The sequence below is a fragment of the Ovis canadensis genome, chromosome 17 (genome assembly GCF_042477335.2).
Source record: "Ovis canadensis isolate MfBH-ARS-UI-01 breed Bighorn chromosome 17, ARS-UI_OviCan_v2, whole genome shotgun sequence".
Taxonomy (NCBI): domain Eukaryota; kingdom Metazoa; phylum Chordata; class Mammalia; order Artiodactyla; family Bovidae; genus Ovis; species Ovis canadensis.
Window position 1 is genome coordinate 75,973,693 of NC_091261.1, and position 17,131 is coordinate 75,990,823.

The following is a 17,131-nucleotide window of genomic DNA, read 5'->3' on the forward strand; positions in this document are numbered from 1 at the left end:
ATTAGATGGAGGGATAGAGAGTTTCGGCATAATTTGAATTTATTGTGGAAAAACCAAGCAGATATTCTAGAAAATAAAGTACAGTATTTAAATTAGAACCCAGTGGCTAGAACCAATAGCAGATTGTCACAATGAAAGACAGGATTAATGAATGGGAGGCAGTTCAGTAGATCATCTCAAACTGAAACCCAGGGGGGGAAAAAAAAAAAAACTATAAGAAAGAAAGAAGGGCATTAAAGACAAGTGAGGTGTACTTAAAAAGGTCTTTGTAGAGGTGGAGTCCCAGGAAGGGAGGAGGGAGAATGGGGCAGAAGCAATACTTGAGGATATAATACTGTTACAAAATGATGAAAGACAGCAGCTTAAACACATAGAAAACCCCAAGCAGGATGACTACAAAGGAAACATATCTTTGCTCATCAATATAAGACTCTGAAATCCCATGACAGAAAATTTTAAAAGCAGCCAGAGGTTAGAAAAAGACACCTCGTTTTTAAAGGGGCAGTAATATGGGCTTCCCTGGTGGCTCAGAGGTTAAAGCATCTGCCTGCAATGCGGGAGACCCAGGTTCGATCTCTGGGTTGGGAAGATCCCCTGGAGAAGGAAATGGGCGACCCACTCCCGTATTCTTGCCTGGGAAATCCCATGGATGGAAGGGCCTGCTGGATTACAGTCCACAGGGTCGCAAAGAGTCAGACACAACTGAGCGGCTTTGCTCAATGTAACCAACACAACTATGACATCTTAAACGATTAAGAAAAAAGAAAGACAATAAAATGGCAATCTTTAATGAGAGAGAAAAGCTGCCAACCTAAAATTATTTTCCCAGCCTAAACTTCCTTAAAAAATGAAGATGAAATAAAGATGGTTTTGGACAGAAACCAAGAGACTTTGTCAGTAGTGGAACTGCATTACCATCAGTATTAAAGGGAGCTACTTCAAGCAGAAGGGAAATTATCCTAGATGGAAGTGCAAGAAGGAATAAAAGACATCATAAAGGGTAAATATGCATGTGAAATATACACGTTGACCATATAAAACTATTATATGTTCTTAGGGTTTAAAGTGTGTGTAAAATGTATGAGAGTATCACAAAAGGCAGGAAAAGGGTTAATAAAGGTAAAGTGTTTTAAGATTCTAGGATTATTGGGGACAGTAAAAGTAATAATTTGCATTGACTTGTAAAGAATGCCTATTGTAACCTCTTAAGGTAACATTGAAGAGAATAAAATATGTGTATCTAGGAGGTTGAAATAGAGGGAATATGAAATAAACCAACATTGTATTAATCCAAAAAAAGAAAAAGAATAGAAGGTCGACATAAAGTAGGAGGTCAAATTGAAAACAAAGAGGAGGTGTGGTAGCTAAAAACCCGTTTATATAAATGATTATATTTAATATAAATGGACTAAATACTCCCAGTGAAAGACAGTTTGTCAGACTGGATATATAACCAAAACCATGTTATGTACTGTTGGTAAGTGGCATGCTTTATTTAAAGTATTTTACTTTACTTTTAAATTAAAATACAATTGCTATACAATATTGTGTAGGTTATAGGTGTACATTATAGCGATTCAGTGTTTAAGGAAGTAACATAGTTTAAACAGAAGGATGGAAGAGGCTTTGTAATATATATACTCACTGAAGCAAAGCTGGCATATTATGAGACAAAGTACACAGCAATGCTACTTTGAGATAGAGATGATTTCATCATGATAGAGGAGGCAGTATCTTTGTCTTAAATCTGTATCTTACAAATAGCATAACTTTAAAATACATCAAGTAAAAATTGGCAGGGAGGTCAAAACAAAATAATTCTACAATCTTCCTGGGACACACAGATACTTCAAGAGCTTGTAGAAACAAAAAGGCAAAAATTAGTAAGGATATAGACAATCTTAATACAGTTGATGTAACTGACATCCAGAATGCTGCTTTCAGCAAAAACAGTTTGTGTTCTTAAAAGTATGGAACATTTACTAAAATAGAACATATATGCTGGACCCTAAAGCAAGTTTCTGCAGATTTCAAGCTTGAAATTGTTCAGAGTATGTTTTCTGATCACAGTGGACTTAAGCGCAAATTTCACAACAGTGTTAAGAAATCCTTAGCTGTCTGGAAACAAATAGCTTCTAAATAATTTATGAGTCACAGAGGAAATTAAAATTGAAGTTAGGAAATATATTCATTAAAATACATTTTAGAGATGACATATGCTACTATTATTAGCATAGTGTATCTTTACCCTAAAGCACTTGAAATGGTCCAGAGAAAGCATGGCATAATTAGGGGTGATGTTAGTAATCTTTGTACATTTGAAAATTGGAAGGATGTTCCTTTTTCCCCTGGTTTATTGATATACATGAAAACGTGATATTTTTCTACATTTTTTTATTGTATTAATGTATTTCCAGGAAGGATGATGAAATGGTGATGTACATTGGCATCACGTGAAAAAAAAACAGTAAGCTAAATCTGAAAGGGTTTCACTCAGTACAAAATAACTTTTTAATTTCAATCTGAATCAGGCATTTTATCTGTATGAGAATCACAGCTTGATCTGTCAAAAATTTTTTTTCTTTCCTGTGTTCTTAAAAGCTTCACCTCTTCAGTTTCAGCATGTACTCAGCTGCTCTGTTAATACAAAGCTGTGTCCTTCAGCAGATGAAACAGATGGCAGTCTACTGGGTCATTTCTTAAGCACTTCTCAGCAGTGTGGCGGTGACTCCTGCTGATACGTCTCCACCTGAAACTAAACACTGGGCCTGCTCTTCCTTGGCTTGCTCCCCAGCGCCTCTATCCCAGGCTGTGTGATGGATCTGGCCTGTCAGATCATCTCCTCGGAGGAAAATGGTTCAGGGCTCCTGACCAACTTGCTCTGTGTTCTTCACAGCGTCATCCACCTTGGGGCTTCAAATACAGTTTTCTTAAGTCAGTACAGCCTCTTAAGACTGAGGTTATCAGAAAGTCTGACTCCTTGCTCTCATCAGCCCAGTGGATTCTCTAAGTTCTAGTTTATGGTCCTGGTCCCTGCTTGAAGCCGGGCAGTCGGTCTTGCTTTGCCCTCCCTGGGCTTCCTCAGCGAAAAATCAGGGTGATAGTAGTGTCTGTACTCAGGGTTGTCCCGTGTGTGTTCGGCACAAGAGCAGCACCTGGCATGTAGTTGACCTTGTTCCAGTTAGGCTAGAGAAAGCTTATAACAATATTTATATTACCCCTAGATTTAATCATAAATCATGGAAAATAGGAAGTATAACATCAGAGGTAAAGTTAGAGGGTTTTCGTTACTCATTCAGCCAGTATTTGTCAAACACTGATGCTCAGAAGTATTGTTGGGATGAGCGAGACAGACAAAGTGTTTGCTCTCTGTGAGCTCCTATTTTTATTGAAACAGACAGTAAACAAGTGATAAATAAATAGGAAAGATATTAGGAAATAATGACTCGAAACAGACTCAAAGCTTACTGTGATATATTGTGATTTGGTGACTGCCTTAGATTGCTGGGTCGAAGCCTGAGGAAGTGCATTTTAGTGGAGTAATTTCAGATGTTGTGTTTATCCTTAGGGCATTCACTTAGTTTTTTGAATCTGTCAATTTATATTTTTCACCATGTCGGGTAAAATTCACCATTATAAAATGTTATTTCTACCTTAATCTCTTCTTGTCCTCTCCAGTCATATGGAGACTCCAGTCATATGTAAGCTTGATCTTTGGACATTGTCCTAGATATCACTGATACCTGATTCAATTTTTCCCTAAATATATTTTTTTCCTTTCTATTCTTCAGATTAGATAATTTCTATGGAGCTGTCTTCAAACTCACTGACTCTTTCAGTATCTCTCGTCTGTTGTTATGTCCATTCATTGAATTTTTTTTCAGATAGGATTTCCAACATGGCTTATTTCATAGTTATTGTCTGTCTGCTGCTATTTCCTAATTTGTTGTTCATTATATGCATATTTTCTGTGCCTCTTTTAGTATAGTTATAATGGCTGTTTTAAAATCCGTTTCTGGTAATTCCGATCTCTGAATTACCTTGGATAGGTCCTCACTGATCATCTGTTCTCTTGGGCATGACCCACATTTCCCTGTTTCTTCAAATATAGAATAGTTTTAGATTGTTCTTGTACATTGGTATTGTAGGTACTCAAAACTGCTTTTCTGTAGGGTATTGAGAGAGATATATATAGTCTCAAGAGTTAATTTGGCTTACTCAGACGTGATGCTCTGTCTTCTCATGCAGTGGGTAGCAATTTAACCTTGTTCAGTTCTTTTAACCTGTGCTGGACTAATTTGGGTCTGTCGTGCTCACACATCATTGTGGGGTCCAGCAGAGATTTGGAGATTTTATGTGCAGAATTTTGGAGCTCTCTTCTGGCTCTTCATTTTTGGGAGTAGCCTCTCTACCTTTCCGGCTTCTGTTTGGTGCCCTTTCCCTGTAATCTGTGTGCTCTTGGTCAGTCTCCAGTGGCCCAGGGTAGCTGGGTTTTATAGATGCCCAGAATTGTTCCGTTAAGATTAGTTGCCTATTACTTGAATCAGGGCCTGGCTTGTGATACATTTTGAATATCAGACCAATGGGTTTGGCTAACGAATTGAATGTAGGGGATGATGCGGACAGAGTAAGCAAAAGAGCAAAATCGATGATGATGACTGCTATTGTGGCTTAGGCAGCTGGGTGGTGGTGGTGGTGGTGGTTTAGTCACTAAGTCGTGTCCGACTCTTGCGACACCATGGACTGTAGCCTGCCAGGCTCCTCTGTCCATGGGATTCTCCAGGCAAGAATACTGGAGTGGGTTGCCATTTCCTTCTCTAGAAGCAGCTGGGAGGATGGTTTTACTCATTTTTGTGATTAAGAAGACTAGGGGAAGGGCATGATTGGCTGGAGTAGAGAGGATGTGGAAATATCCAATAGGTGGCTCAGTATCCAGACTCTGGAGCTCTGAGAGAGAAGTGAGTCCTGAAAACCCAGACTTAGTCATTGGAATAGAACTGGTGTTTGAAACTGTGCAACCGAATAGCTTTATCCAAGGAGAATATAGTGGATTAAAAAGGGGTGTCTTAGCACCGTGCTCAGAGGTGCTGCAGTGTTTAGAAGCCTGACAGCAGAGGAAGAATCACCAAGGGAGACTGGAGAGGAGGAGGCAGGGTGGCAAGCTCCCGGGGAGTGCAGACCCCAGAGGTCAGAGGAGATTCCAGAGCTCAGGGTGGCAAGCTCCCGGGGAGTGCAGACCCCAGAGGGCAGAGGAAGTCCCAGAGGTCAGAGGAGATTCCAGAGGTCAGGGTGGCAAGCTCCTGGGGAGTGCAGACCCCAGAGGTCAGAGGAGGTCCCAGAGGTCAGAGGAGATTCCAGAGCTCAGAGTGGCAAGCTCCCGGGGAGTACAGATCCCAGAGGTCAGAGGAGATCCCAGAGGTCAGAAGAGATTCCAGAGCTCAGGGTGGCAAGCTCCTGGGGAGTACAGATCCCAGAGAGAGGTCAGAGGAGATCCCAGAGGTCAGAGGAGATTCCAGAGCTCAGGTTGGCAAGCTCCTGGGGAGTACAGATCCCAGAGAGAGTTCAGAGGAGGTGCCAGAGGTCAGAGGAGATTCCAGAGCTCAGAGTGGCAAGCTCCCGGGGAGTACAGATCCCAGAGGTCAGAGGAGGTCCCAGAGGTCAGAGGAGATTCCAGAGCTCAGGGTGGCAAGCTCCTGGGGAGTACAGATCCCAGAGAAAGTTCAGAGGAGATCCCAGAGGTCAGAGGAGATTCCAGAGCTCAGAGTGGCAAGCTCCCGGGGAGTACAGATCCCAGAGGTCAGAGGAGGTCCCAGAGGTCAGAGGAGATTCCAGAGGTCAGGGTGGCAAGCTCCTGGGGAGTGCAGACCCCAGAGGTCAGAGGAGGTCCCAGAGGTCAGAGGAGATTCCAGAGCTCAGAGTGGCAAGCTCCCGGGGAGTACAGATCCCAGAGGTCAGAGGAGATCCCAGAGGTCAGAAGAGATTCCAGAGCTCAGGGTGGCAAGCTCCTGGGGAGTACAGATCCCAGAGAGAGGTCAGAGGAGATCCCAGAGGTCAGAGGAGATTCCAGAGCTCAGGTTGGCAAGCTCCTGGGGAGTACAGATCCCAGAGAGAGTTCAGAGGAGGTGCCAGAGGTCAGAGGAGATTCCAGAGCTCAGAGTGGCAAGCTCCCGGGGAGTACAGATCCCAGAGGTCAGAGGAGGTCCCAGAGGTCAGAGGAGATTCCAGAGCTCAGGGTGGCAAGCTCCTGGGGAGTACAGATCCCAGAGAAAGTTCAGAGGAGATCCCAGAGGTCAGAGGAGATTCCAGAGCTCAGGGTGGCAAGCTCCCGGGGAGTACAGATCCCAGAGGTCAGAGGAGGTCCCAGAGGTTAGAGGAGATTCCAGAGCTCAGACGAGCCAGGAGTGCACCACTGAGCCGAACGCTGCTGGGATGTTAGAAGCTGAGGACAGAAAGAGAGGCCCTTGACTGGGCAAGGCAGAGGCGGCTGTGACTTTGCTAGGCTGGAATGGCAGTGGGGCAGATGGGAGACAAAGAGAGGGGGCCCGTGATAGCTGTGGGCCAAAGGGTCTTGCTCTTAGGGTTCTACGTGTTTAGGCTACGTGCTGAGCTGTGAGCTTTGTAACCACCAAAGCAGAAAGGGGGGACCACACGGTCAGTGAATGTTCATCACTGGTGGTGATGCTTCTGTTCTGCTCTAAGGGCGACTTTCATCTTGAACCTGGGCCTCTGCCTACTCCATTCCCTGGACAACCTGCCTGCCAGAATTAGGGGTGACGTTTTCTCTGTGTATATTACGGTCAGAACATCCTGTCTAGAGCTAATTGATGGTTGACGGCATGTTTTTTAATTAGTGGTCTGACTGATAATAGAAAGTGAATTTTGAATTACAGCCCCAGATGCTTTAAGCTCTTGCTTTGCCTACTAAGAATTAACCTTTGCTGCTGTTCAAGTCGGAGTTTCTGAGGCACAAGGCACCCACTAGAGCCAGCACTGTGGCGGGCATGGTTTGTACAAGAAATCAGGATTTTCTGTGTAGTAAGTCTATCACAGTTCATAGGAAACTCCCGTTGAATCAGGTGTCAGCTTGCTTTACAGGCCCCAGAACATAGACTTAGGTTTCCTTACCTTTGTGTTTGAGGGTAATAATTCCATGCAGACTTAGTCTTCCTAGAGCCTATTTGTATGTTTAGGCAGAAACATTTGCCTTTGGTTCACTGAGAGTCCATCCTAGCATTCTGACATTAATTTTTGGACCTTACTAAAACCAAACAATACAACAAAAGAAATCAGCCAAGCCAGAGTGCTTTGTTTATTTTCTGGCTCTCCTTCAGATTTCGGCGTCTAGCTTCTGTTTCCTTGCAGCTGCCATATTTGCGTCTGGGATGGTGTTTGAACCTTGTAGACATGTTCTCCTGAATTAACTTAGGCTGGTTAAGCCCAGGTCCTTTGGTTATGCCAACATTGCTGGATTGCTTCTTCATTAAAAAAGTGTTTTCCTTCTGGAGAAAAACATAATTTGAAAAGATCCATATACCCCTATGTTCACAGCAGCACTGTTTATAATAGCTAAGACATGGAAGCAACCTAGATGTCTATCGACAGATGAATGGATAAAGATGTGGTCTGTATATACAATGAAATATTACTCAGTCATAAGAAGAAAATAATGCCACTTGCAGCAACATGGATGGGCCTAGGAGATGGTCACACTAAAGGGAAGCAAGCCAGGCCGAGAAAGACAAATACATGACGTCACTTATATGTGGAGTCTAAAAGCGAATGATTCAAATGAACTTATTTTCAAAGCAGAAGTAGGCTCACAGACGTAACAAACTGTGGCTACCAAAGGGGAAGGGAGAGGGATCAGTTATGAGTTTGGGATTAAAGTATACACATTACTGCATATAAAATAGGTAACCAACAAGGACCTGCTGTATGGCACAGGGAACTCCACTCAATATGTTGTAATAATTTATTATGGAAGAGAATATACGAAGAATGCATATGTGTTTGTGTGTATATGTATATACACACATATATAAACTGAGTCACTGTTGTATATCTGAAACTAACAGGACATTGTAAATCAACTATATTTCAATACATTTTTAAAATACTTTAAAAAAATTTTTTTAAGTGTTTTCCTGTTAGATGGAGTATCAGCCTCTCCTAGGCCTCCTTCCTTTATGTTTGATTTCAGTGTCTGCCCCAAGAAGACTGAATTCTAAGCCCAGGCAGTTATAGACTTGTGAATCTCAGCCATCTCATTGATATTTAAGGACAATTAAGATGATCCCAGAAATTTCTCAGTGTGCGAAGCAGTTAGCCTGCATACACATACTATATATGCTTCATCTCTGTACATGCTCGTCTCCCTGCCGACTATGCCCTTTCATTATCGGAAATTCTCACAGGATTGACTGGTTTTGATTTCAAAACTTGTCAAAGTGAATGAAAGTCGTTCAGTCATGTCCGACTCTTTGCGACCCAATGGACTATATAGTCCTTGGAATTCTCCAGGCCAGAATACTGGAGTGGGTAACCTTTCCCTTCTCCAGGGGATCTTCCCAACCCAGAGATTGAACCCAGGTGTCCGGCATTGCAGGCGGATTCTTTACCAGCCGAGCTACAAGGGAAGCCCAAGAATACTGGAGTGGGTAGCCTATCCCTTCTCCAGAGGATCTTCCCAACCCAGGAATCGAACAGGGGTCTCCTGCATTGCAGGTGGATTCTTTACCAACTGAGCTATCAGGGAAGCCCTGTCAAGCTGAGACTATACAGTAAAAAGGTAGCTTTTATTTCTATTCAGTTTATATTCTCACCTCTAGGAGTGGCCAGCCCTACTCTGTAATCATAGCAGGATAAGAAGCACTCAGATATTATGAAAGTATAACAACTGGCTACTTGGTAGGAAAATTTTCTGTTTTTTCAGAAATGAGTCCTATGTACTTATTAGTCATTATATTAAAAATCTTCACTGCAGTCTTCGTACCAACTCCATATTTCATTTGTTTTCATTCTCCTCTTGTCTTTTAGATTTAACGTATTTCTGTAAAGGAGTAAAAACACTTTTCTGGTCTGAGAACTTTTGAGGTTAAAGTAATAGAGACCATGTCCTCACAAAGCGTATTTGCTAAGCCCATTTTATTATTTAGTGTATCTTAACACCTGTCAGGTTACTGTTTGAAGGAACCTTTCTGTTAATACTTTTAGAGTGCAGAGACAGTTCCAGTGTGAAAAACCAGTGCTTTTATCTATGATGAATGTCTTTCCAAAAGATTTAGTTGACTTTCAAAAATCTCTGCAGTAATCCTGACAGTTCATTATTATTTTTTCCTCCTGAGTTTTTTAACACTGTAGTCAAGTGAAAATGATCCCCATCATAACTCATAGAAATGGATTACTGCCAAGTTCAAATTATTTGTGCTTTGGAAAGGAGAATTGGCAAGAATGAATGGTCCATCGCTGCTATATCATAAGATAATTGTAACCATGGCAGTGTTTGTTTCCTAATATTGTGTTTCTAAATTTAAGCAACGAGGTTCATCATAGGAAAAAATCCATTCCTATGTCCCAAGTTGAATTTAAATTATTCCAGCGTCATTATTTCAACATTAGAAGTAGTTGTTTCCTGTGCACTGGCCAATTCAAGTAATTTGCTTGATCTCATGTGGAAGTGGTTTCTGCCAAGACGAGTAATATCTTTTAATAAAGTAAGTTTCTAGGAAGACAGCACCTAACAATCATAATTTATAACTGTCTAGATAAAAGAATATGAGAAGCTTGAGAATGAGGAGGATCGCCTTTGCAGAAGTCGACAAATCTATGACACTTACATCATGAAGGAGCTGCTGTCCTGTTCGCATGTGAGTGCTCTTCTTATTTCATTAACTCAGTGTGAGTGAATGAGACAGGCTCCACATGCTTTTAGAGTAAAATTAAAATAGGAGGAGAGATTTAAAGGTGTTCATCCAGCATGGAACCTGTGTTTCTCGAGTTTTGTCATTTGTTTCCTGGTGATACTGATCCAATATCTGCTGCTCCATATACTTTTAATAAGGTTCCCAAAGTGGATGCTTTCAGTACAGATGTTGATAAAATGGCTAATGCAGATCCATGCAAGAAAAGGCCAAGCTCAATTCGAGACTCTCTAAGGAAATTAAGCTTTATTGGTTTTCATTTAGCTCCCCTTTAACAATTAGGCTAATCAAATATTTATCGATAAATATCTTAAATGCTTCCTTTGAATTAATAAGGTTGATTGTAATTATTATGTTAGTATAGTTCACTAATAGTTGAATGATGGTTGAAATCTTTTTTTTTTTTTTGCTTGTAAATCAGAGAAACAATCTCATTCAGTCATTAGGATAAACGAGGTTCCTAGGAAATTCTTCCGCCAGGAGTGAGTGGAATAATTAGTAGTGAAAACGTGCACTGTAATCTCTCTACATGAACACTGTTTTCCAGAGAAGCGCCCTCAGAGCCCTGGACTGCTGTGTGCAGTGCAGAGCCGCTAGCCACGTGCGAGTATTTAATTGTGTTTACATTGGTTGTTGCTTAGTCTCTTAAGTCGTGTCCAACTCTTTGCGACCCCTGGACTGTGATCCACCAGGCTCCTCTGTCTATGGATTTCCCAGGCGAGAATACTGGAGTGGGTTGCCATCCCCTTCTCCAAGGGATCTTCCCAACCCAGGGATCAAACCCGCATCTCCTGGCATTGGCAGGCGGGTTCTTTACCACTGAGCCACCACGGAAGTATGTTTATATTAATTGCAATCAAATGGAAGTAACATTTTAACTCCTGACGTCCTCCTGAGCCACATTTGAAATGTGCAGTACCCACATGTGGCTGGTGGCTCCTGCATCAGCCCAGATTCACAGCATTTCCATCATCGCAGCGCGTCTGACTGGACAGCGCTGGTCACAGCGATGCACTTTCGTGCTTCTGTGTTCATTGTGTTGTCCACAGTGCTTACTGAACCTCTGGGCTAGAGCTTACCATAAGGCTCTGTGCCTCGCTGCCTTGCTGGGGATGATTGGACCTTGGAAAATGCCATGTGTTCACTGAGAAAGCCTCTGTAGACGTAGCTTTCCTGTACGGCAACAGTTTAGAGGGTTTCTTGCCTGGAAAATCCCATGGGCAGAGGAGCCTTGTAGGCTTTAGTCCGTTGGGTCGCTAAGAGTCAGACACGACTGAGCGACTTCACTTTCGCTTTTCGCTTTTCCCTTTCATGCATTGGAGAAGGACATGGCAACCCACTCCAGTGTTCTTGCCTGGAGAATCCCAGGGACGGGGGAGCCTGGTGGGCTGCCGTCTATGGGGTCGCACAGTCAGACACGACTGAAGCGACTTAGCAGCAGCAGCAGCATGCTTTTTTAAGCTCTTCTTGTGCATTACTTCAGACATAATTTGAAGTTTATGGGGAGTTCAGGGTTTCTAATTTTTGTCAGTGTGTTTCATTCTTTTAGAACAAATTGCTCTTTGCAGTGGTTACAGCAAGCCTTTCCTTAACCTAGAGTCTTTTCAACACAGTGGTTTAGCTTTGTGATCCTGGCATTTAATTCTTAGGTATATCTTTGTGCATTCGTGTTCCCTCATGAAATAGAAATTTTACATTTTTAGGACCCCAGTATCAGCCAACTGAGAGATGATGCATTTAATATTAATACGGTGATAATACGATTCCTTACACCCTTTTTAAGTCAAAGTAGCCTTGATCTCTTGTGGGCATAGATATTCAGTTAGATGCCCCCACGTGTATCACCCTTCTTGACATAGTTTCTAATAACTCTGGAAGCTCTGAGGAACAATTATCTGTTGGGTTGCCCACAAACATACAACAGATTTTTTTTAAGAATGCATGTTGATATGATCACCATAGGTTACTGCTTAGTAACTGTTGTGTTAAATTATATGTTGTGATACTGTAAAATACACAGAGGTTTGCTCTGTTTTATATTTGTGGGGGAAAAAGAAAAAGAAAACATTGTGTGTGTGTTTTTTTAAGCCATTCTCAAAGCAAGCCGTAGAACACGTACAAAGTCATCTATCAAAGAAACAAGTGACATCAACTCTTTTTCAGGTAAGGTAAAATGCTCTCCAAATAAATGTTTCTCATTCACTTAATGGTTGTCTTTGGGGGCATTCTTTGCTTGGGTGAAAGTCCTGGCAGAATTTCGAGACTGTTTCTTACCTAGAGGTTTATCTGGAAAAACCAAAGTTTAATATCACCTGTCTTTTCACTGAAACGTGCTCTTATGCCAGCATCATAAAGGCTGTCCTGAGAAAGGCTGCTAGAGCATTCATTTAGTGTTTTTTTTTTCCTATAAATCAATCAAGACAAGACATTGGAGGGAAAACCTTTTCCTGTTGGACATCCCAGACACCTGTGATGAGCAGGGACTGGGCAAGATTTACTTTCTAGTGGTACAGGTGTTGGTCCCCATGGCGATCCTTCCCCAGATAAAGCAGATTCATTTTCAGCAATCAAGAAGGAATGAATGGCCTTGGAGTCATGACTGAGAAATTGGATTTCGCCTCAGCTCCTCTTATCTTGAACACAACACAATCATAGATTTAAATTATAAGGCTCAGAAAACTCAATCCACAACTGATGGGCACATGTCTTGGCTGCTCTTTGGATGCAGTGGGTTTCTTCCTGAAAGCCTTTTCCATTATCCCGTGGGATTTCCATAGAGATGGCAGCTTACAAGGGTATGGTCAAATCTCCAAGCAGATCATGTACTTTTTATGTTTCTGTGAGTTACAAGAAATAGGAAAGAATGCCATTTATTAACATAATGGTTTTCATAAATGAAAATAACTAGTTTATCCTTTTCTTGGATTATTCAGTTATTTGAAGAGAAGTAAGTTGATTTTTGCCTTAGTGCCTTATGGTTGGGCTTATTTATACAGATTCATACAAAATGAATCTGATTATTCTATAGAAAGGATACTGGTTTGACTCTGAGAACATTTGGGCATGGTAACCAAACCAGCTGCTCCCTTTCTGCCAAAATGATTAGATGGACATCTCTTAAAATGTCAGACCTTTTAGTATAGTCTAGTTGGTTATAAGCTTGGGCTCTGAAATTCAGTGACCTGAGTTTCAAGACCCTGGGCAAGGTAGTACCATAGCTCTCCGCACTTCTGTTTTTCCCTCTGTGGAGTAGAAATGCCAGCAGACTGTCCCGTAAATGGGGTTTTGAGGACCCCGTGCATATGAGCTGCTTTGTGCCAGGCCTGTCTATCACAGCACTCCATAAATGTCAACCTTCTCAAACACCTCAGTCAGAAAGTGCAATTTGAGTATCTGCTTTTTGTTGCCTCTGTGACATTTTCGTGTCAGAATTTCAGTTTTCTGACTTTGACATGGTTCAGAGATAGTTGTGTAGTCAGCTACATTTAATATTGCTAAATTACATACATAGATTTTACAACTCTCATGTTAACTTTACCTGTAGCATAAATAACATTTAAAAAGATAGTTCCAGATGAGAGATACAAAGACCAACAAAATTATCTTTATGGCTTCAAGAAACGTTGATTTAGAAGCCATGTCTCCAGTATATCTTTTAAAAGCACTTTACTGATTTGTTCATAAGAAAATAATTGAGCAATGTTCTAATAAAACAGATATAGAATAGCTGGTATTTTTATTTCAGTGGTGAAGGAAATAGTCATTATTATGTCGGTTTAAATAAGAAAGCATTTTAGTGTAATTCTGTAATAAGTACCATTAGAACATGGTGGTCAAAGTATAAAATAGAAGTTATATGTTTGGATACCCTGTTTATAGAGGAACATTGATCTCTATAACATTTAACTAACATTAAAGTTACTTGATATTCTTTGAGTTGGAATTTTCCCTCCTGGCTTTCAATGAGTTATAATTGACAACTAAAAATTGTGTGTAGTTGAAAGTGTACAGTGTGATGTTTTGATATGTGTATTCATTGTGAAATGATTGTTGTAATCTAACTAAGCAGCATACTCATCACCTCATGTAGTTATATTTGTACGCATGGGTGGTGAGAACACTTAAGATCAACTTTCTTAGCAAATTTCAAGTGTACAATACAGTACTATTAACTATAGTCCCCATACTGGACATTAGCTGGCCAAGACTTATTTATCCTGCAGAACTGAAACTTTGTACCCTTTAAGCAACATCTCCCCCATTTTCCCTACTTCCTAACCCTTGGCAACCAACTTTCTACTGTGCTTTTATAAGTTAGACTTTTTTTAGATTCCACATACAGGAGAGATCAGCTTGTAATTGTCTTTCTGTGTCTGGCTTGTCTCACTTGGCATAATGTTCTCCAGATTCCCCTGTGGTGTCATAAATGTCAGGGTTTCCTTCTTTTTAAAGAACAGAACAGCGTATACCATTTGTGTGTGTGTGTGTGTGTGTGTGGACACATATATGTATATATACATGTATATCTCCATCCCCCATTTTCTTTATCCATTCATCCATTGATGGACCCTTGGGTTATCTCCATATCTTTACCATTGTGTAGTAATGGCACAGTGAACATGGGCATGTAGGTATCTCTTTAAGATGCTGATTTAATTTCCTTTGGATATATACCGGAAGGAATCTTCATACCGTTTTCGGTAATGGCTGTCCCAGTTTGCATTCCCACCAACAGTGCACAAGGATTCCCTTTTCTCTGCATCCTCACCAACACGTACCTCTTGGCTTTCTGATAACAGTCATCCTGACAGGTGTGAGATGATATCTCTCTGTGGTTTTGATTTGCGTTTCCTTGATAATTAGTGATGCCGAGCACCTTTTCATATGCCTGTTGGCCATTTATTATCTCTTTTGAAAAATGTCTATTCAGGTCTTCAGCCCACTTTTGAATTGGGTTATTTGGGCTTTTCCTGTCGAGGTGAGTTCCTCATATGTTTTTAATATTAACCTCATATCATATGGTTTACAAATAACTTCTTTCATTCTACAGGTTGCCTATTCACTCTGTTAATTGTTTCCTTTGCTCTGCAGAAGCTTTTTCGTCTGATGCAATCCCACTTGTCCGTTTTTGCTTTTGTTGCCAGAGCTTTTGATGTCATATCCAAAAGATCATCACCTGAACCAGTGTCAAGAAGCTTTTTCCCGTGTTTTCTTCTAGTTGTATGGTTTCAGGTCTTATATTGAAGTCTTTAATTCATCTTGAGTTGGTTTTTATATATGGTGTAAGGTAAGGGTCCAGTCTCATCCTCCATTTATTGAAGTGACTGTCCTTTCCCCAATGAATGCTTGATTCCCTTGTCAAAGATCAGGTGACCGTAGGTGTGTGGATTTATTTCTGAACTCTGTTCTGTCCCATTGATCCATAAGGTCTGTTTTTATGTCAGTACCATACTATTTTGATTGCTGCAGGTTTATCATATATTTAAACATTGGGAAGTGTGGTGCCTGAAGTGAAATTTCTTGTCAAGGAGAACAAGGTAGTTAAAAAAATGCTCTGAAAATAAATACAAAATGCTTTTTTTGTTTGTTTGTTTGCAAAGTTGACTTTAGAAATAATTAATTGCACAGGTTCATTTGGTGGCAAGAGTTGGGAGGACTCCTGGCTTACATTTAGCTTCCTGAAATGTGCCAAGTCCGACTCTTTTCGAACCCCATAGACTATAGACCGCCAGGCTCCTCTGTCCATAGCATTCTCCAGGCAAGAATACTGGAGTGGATTGCCATGCCCTCCTCCAGGGGATCTTTCCAACCCAGGGATTGAACCCAGGTCTCCCACATTGCAAGCGGATTCTTGGCTGTCTGAGCCACCAGGGAAGTCTCAGTGTTCTGAATCTTATTAAATCCTCACAACGGCCTTGCAGATTAGATGTAACTCTCCCATCTTACAGATTGAGGAAACCAAGAATCAGAGCAGTGAGGTCGTTTGCTCATGACCCCACTCTTGAACTTTGGCTTTTGCATTGCTCACCTGACACATTTTGTGGTCCTTCATGTTGAAAGTGGCAATGTGGTATATCAGATCTGGTCTTAAGAATTTCTGGTACAGGATGTTTTATAAAATATGAAAAACATGTTAATATAAGAGTTTCTGCAAATAGAAAATCTGTTACATACAAACTTAGTCTTTCATACGTCTTTCCACACTTGATGTCTTTTGAACCTCTTGAGACTTGTGGCGTTGGTGTTTAGCATCGAGGAGACTTGGCGAAGATGACTATTATCTTTGATTATAGACATAGGATTTCAGAGTTGCAAAAAGCTCCAGAGAGAGAGAGAGGGCAGCTTCCCCTGTTACTAAGGAGGGAACAAGTTCATTTGGTTTTAGTGACTGTGCCCAGTGCCCTGCCCAGGACCCTGATAGCCCTGCCAAGTGGCAGAGGCTAGCTTAGCCCCGTGGTAGGAAGTGCAGCTCCCAGGCGAGCTGCAGGGGCCTCACTGCCCACGTTGGTGACTGTGGCTTCTGTACGTTTCCTCGTTTGATCACTTGCCTTGGACATCTCCTGACGTCTGGTTCTTCTTTTTTGCACATTTTTAGGATGATCTACAAAGACACGGAAAATGTTAAATTTCTATCATTCAAGGAGAGAGTAGGGTATCATGATATTTTCCAGAACTAGCTAATTGCCCCTAGGCTGAGTTGTGAAGTGTTGGCATTTGATATTTTTATCACTCTTGACTTGAAGACTACCCCATGGGAAATAAATTTATGCAGTTTATTTGGTAATGCGTAAAGTGGCATGAAATTGAAGCAGATTGTTCTCCATAGGGGAAGAGCCCCATGTGTGTGAGCCAGGAGTCCTTGCCTTAATCTTGGCTTAGCCATGAACTTGCTCAAAGACCTTGCAAATAACTAATTAAAAAAAAGCTTTACTCCATGGGTTCTTTCACTTTTAGTCTTTGAAACTCAATATTAATGCTGATCATTTATGATAATTGTAATTAATGGCAATTATATAATTAATTGTAATTTATAGGCTGCCACTACATAATCTACAGGGCTCAGTACACAATGTAAATGTGGAGGTCCTTGTTCAGAAATGTCAAGATGGCAACAGTAGGGCACCATACCAAGGACTGGGCTCTTCTGTGGGACTGCATGGGTCACATGCCCATGAAGCTAATTCCAGGCATTTAAGGTGTGTCTGTGACTT

At 41.2% G+C, this 17,131-nt stretch overlaps 1 protein-coding gene across 3 annotated transcripts in view; it reads left to right on the forward strand.

The window, feature by feature from the left end:
* The window catches only part of GRK3 (G protein-coupled receptor kinase 3), a 115,123-nt gene that overhangs the window by 53,841 nt on the left and 44,151 nt on the right, over positions 1-17,131 (forward strand). For all 3 annotated transcript variants that reach the window (XR_011249978.1, XM_069558007.1, XM_069558006.1), the window contains 2 exons: positions 9,765-9,866; positions 12,009-12,083. Coding sequence is in view for 2 of the 3 variants with exons in the window: in XM_069558007.1 (XP_069414108.1) it covers positions 9,765-9,866; positions 12,009-12,083 (177 nt within the window). In the remaining variant the exon portion in view is untranslated. The remainder of the gene's footprint in view (positions 1-9,764; positions 9,867-12,008; positions 12,084-17,131) is intronic.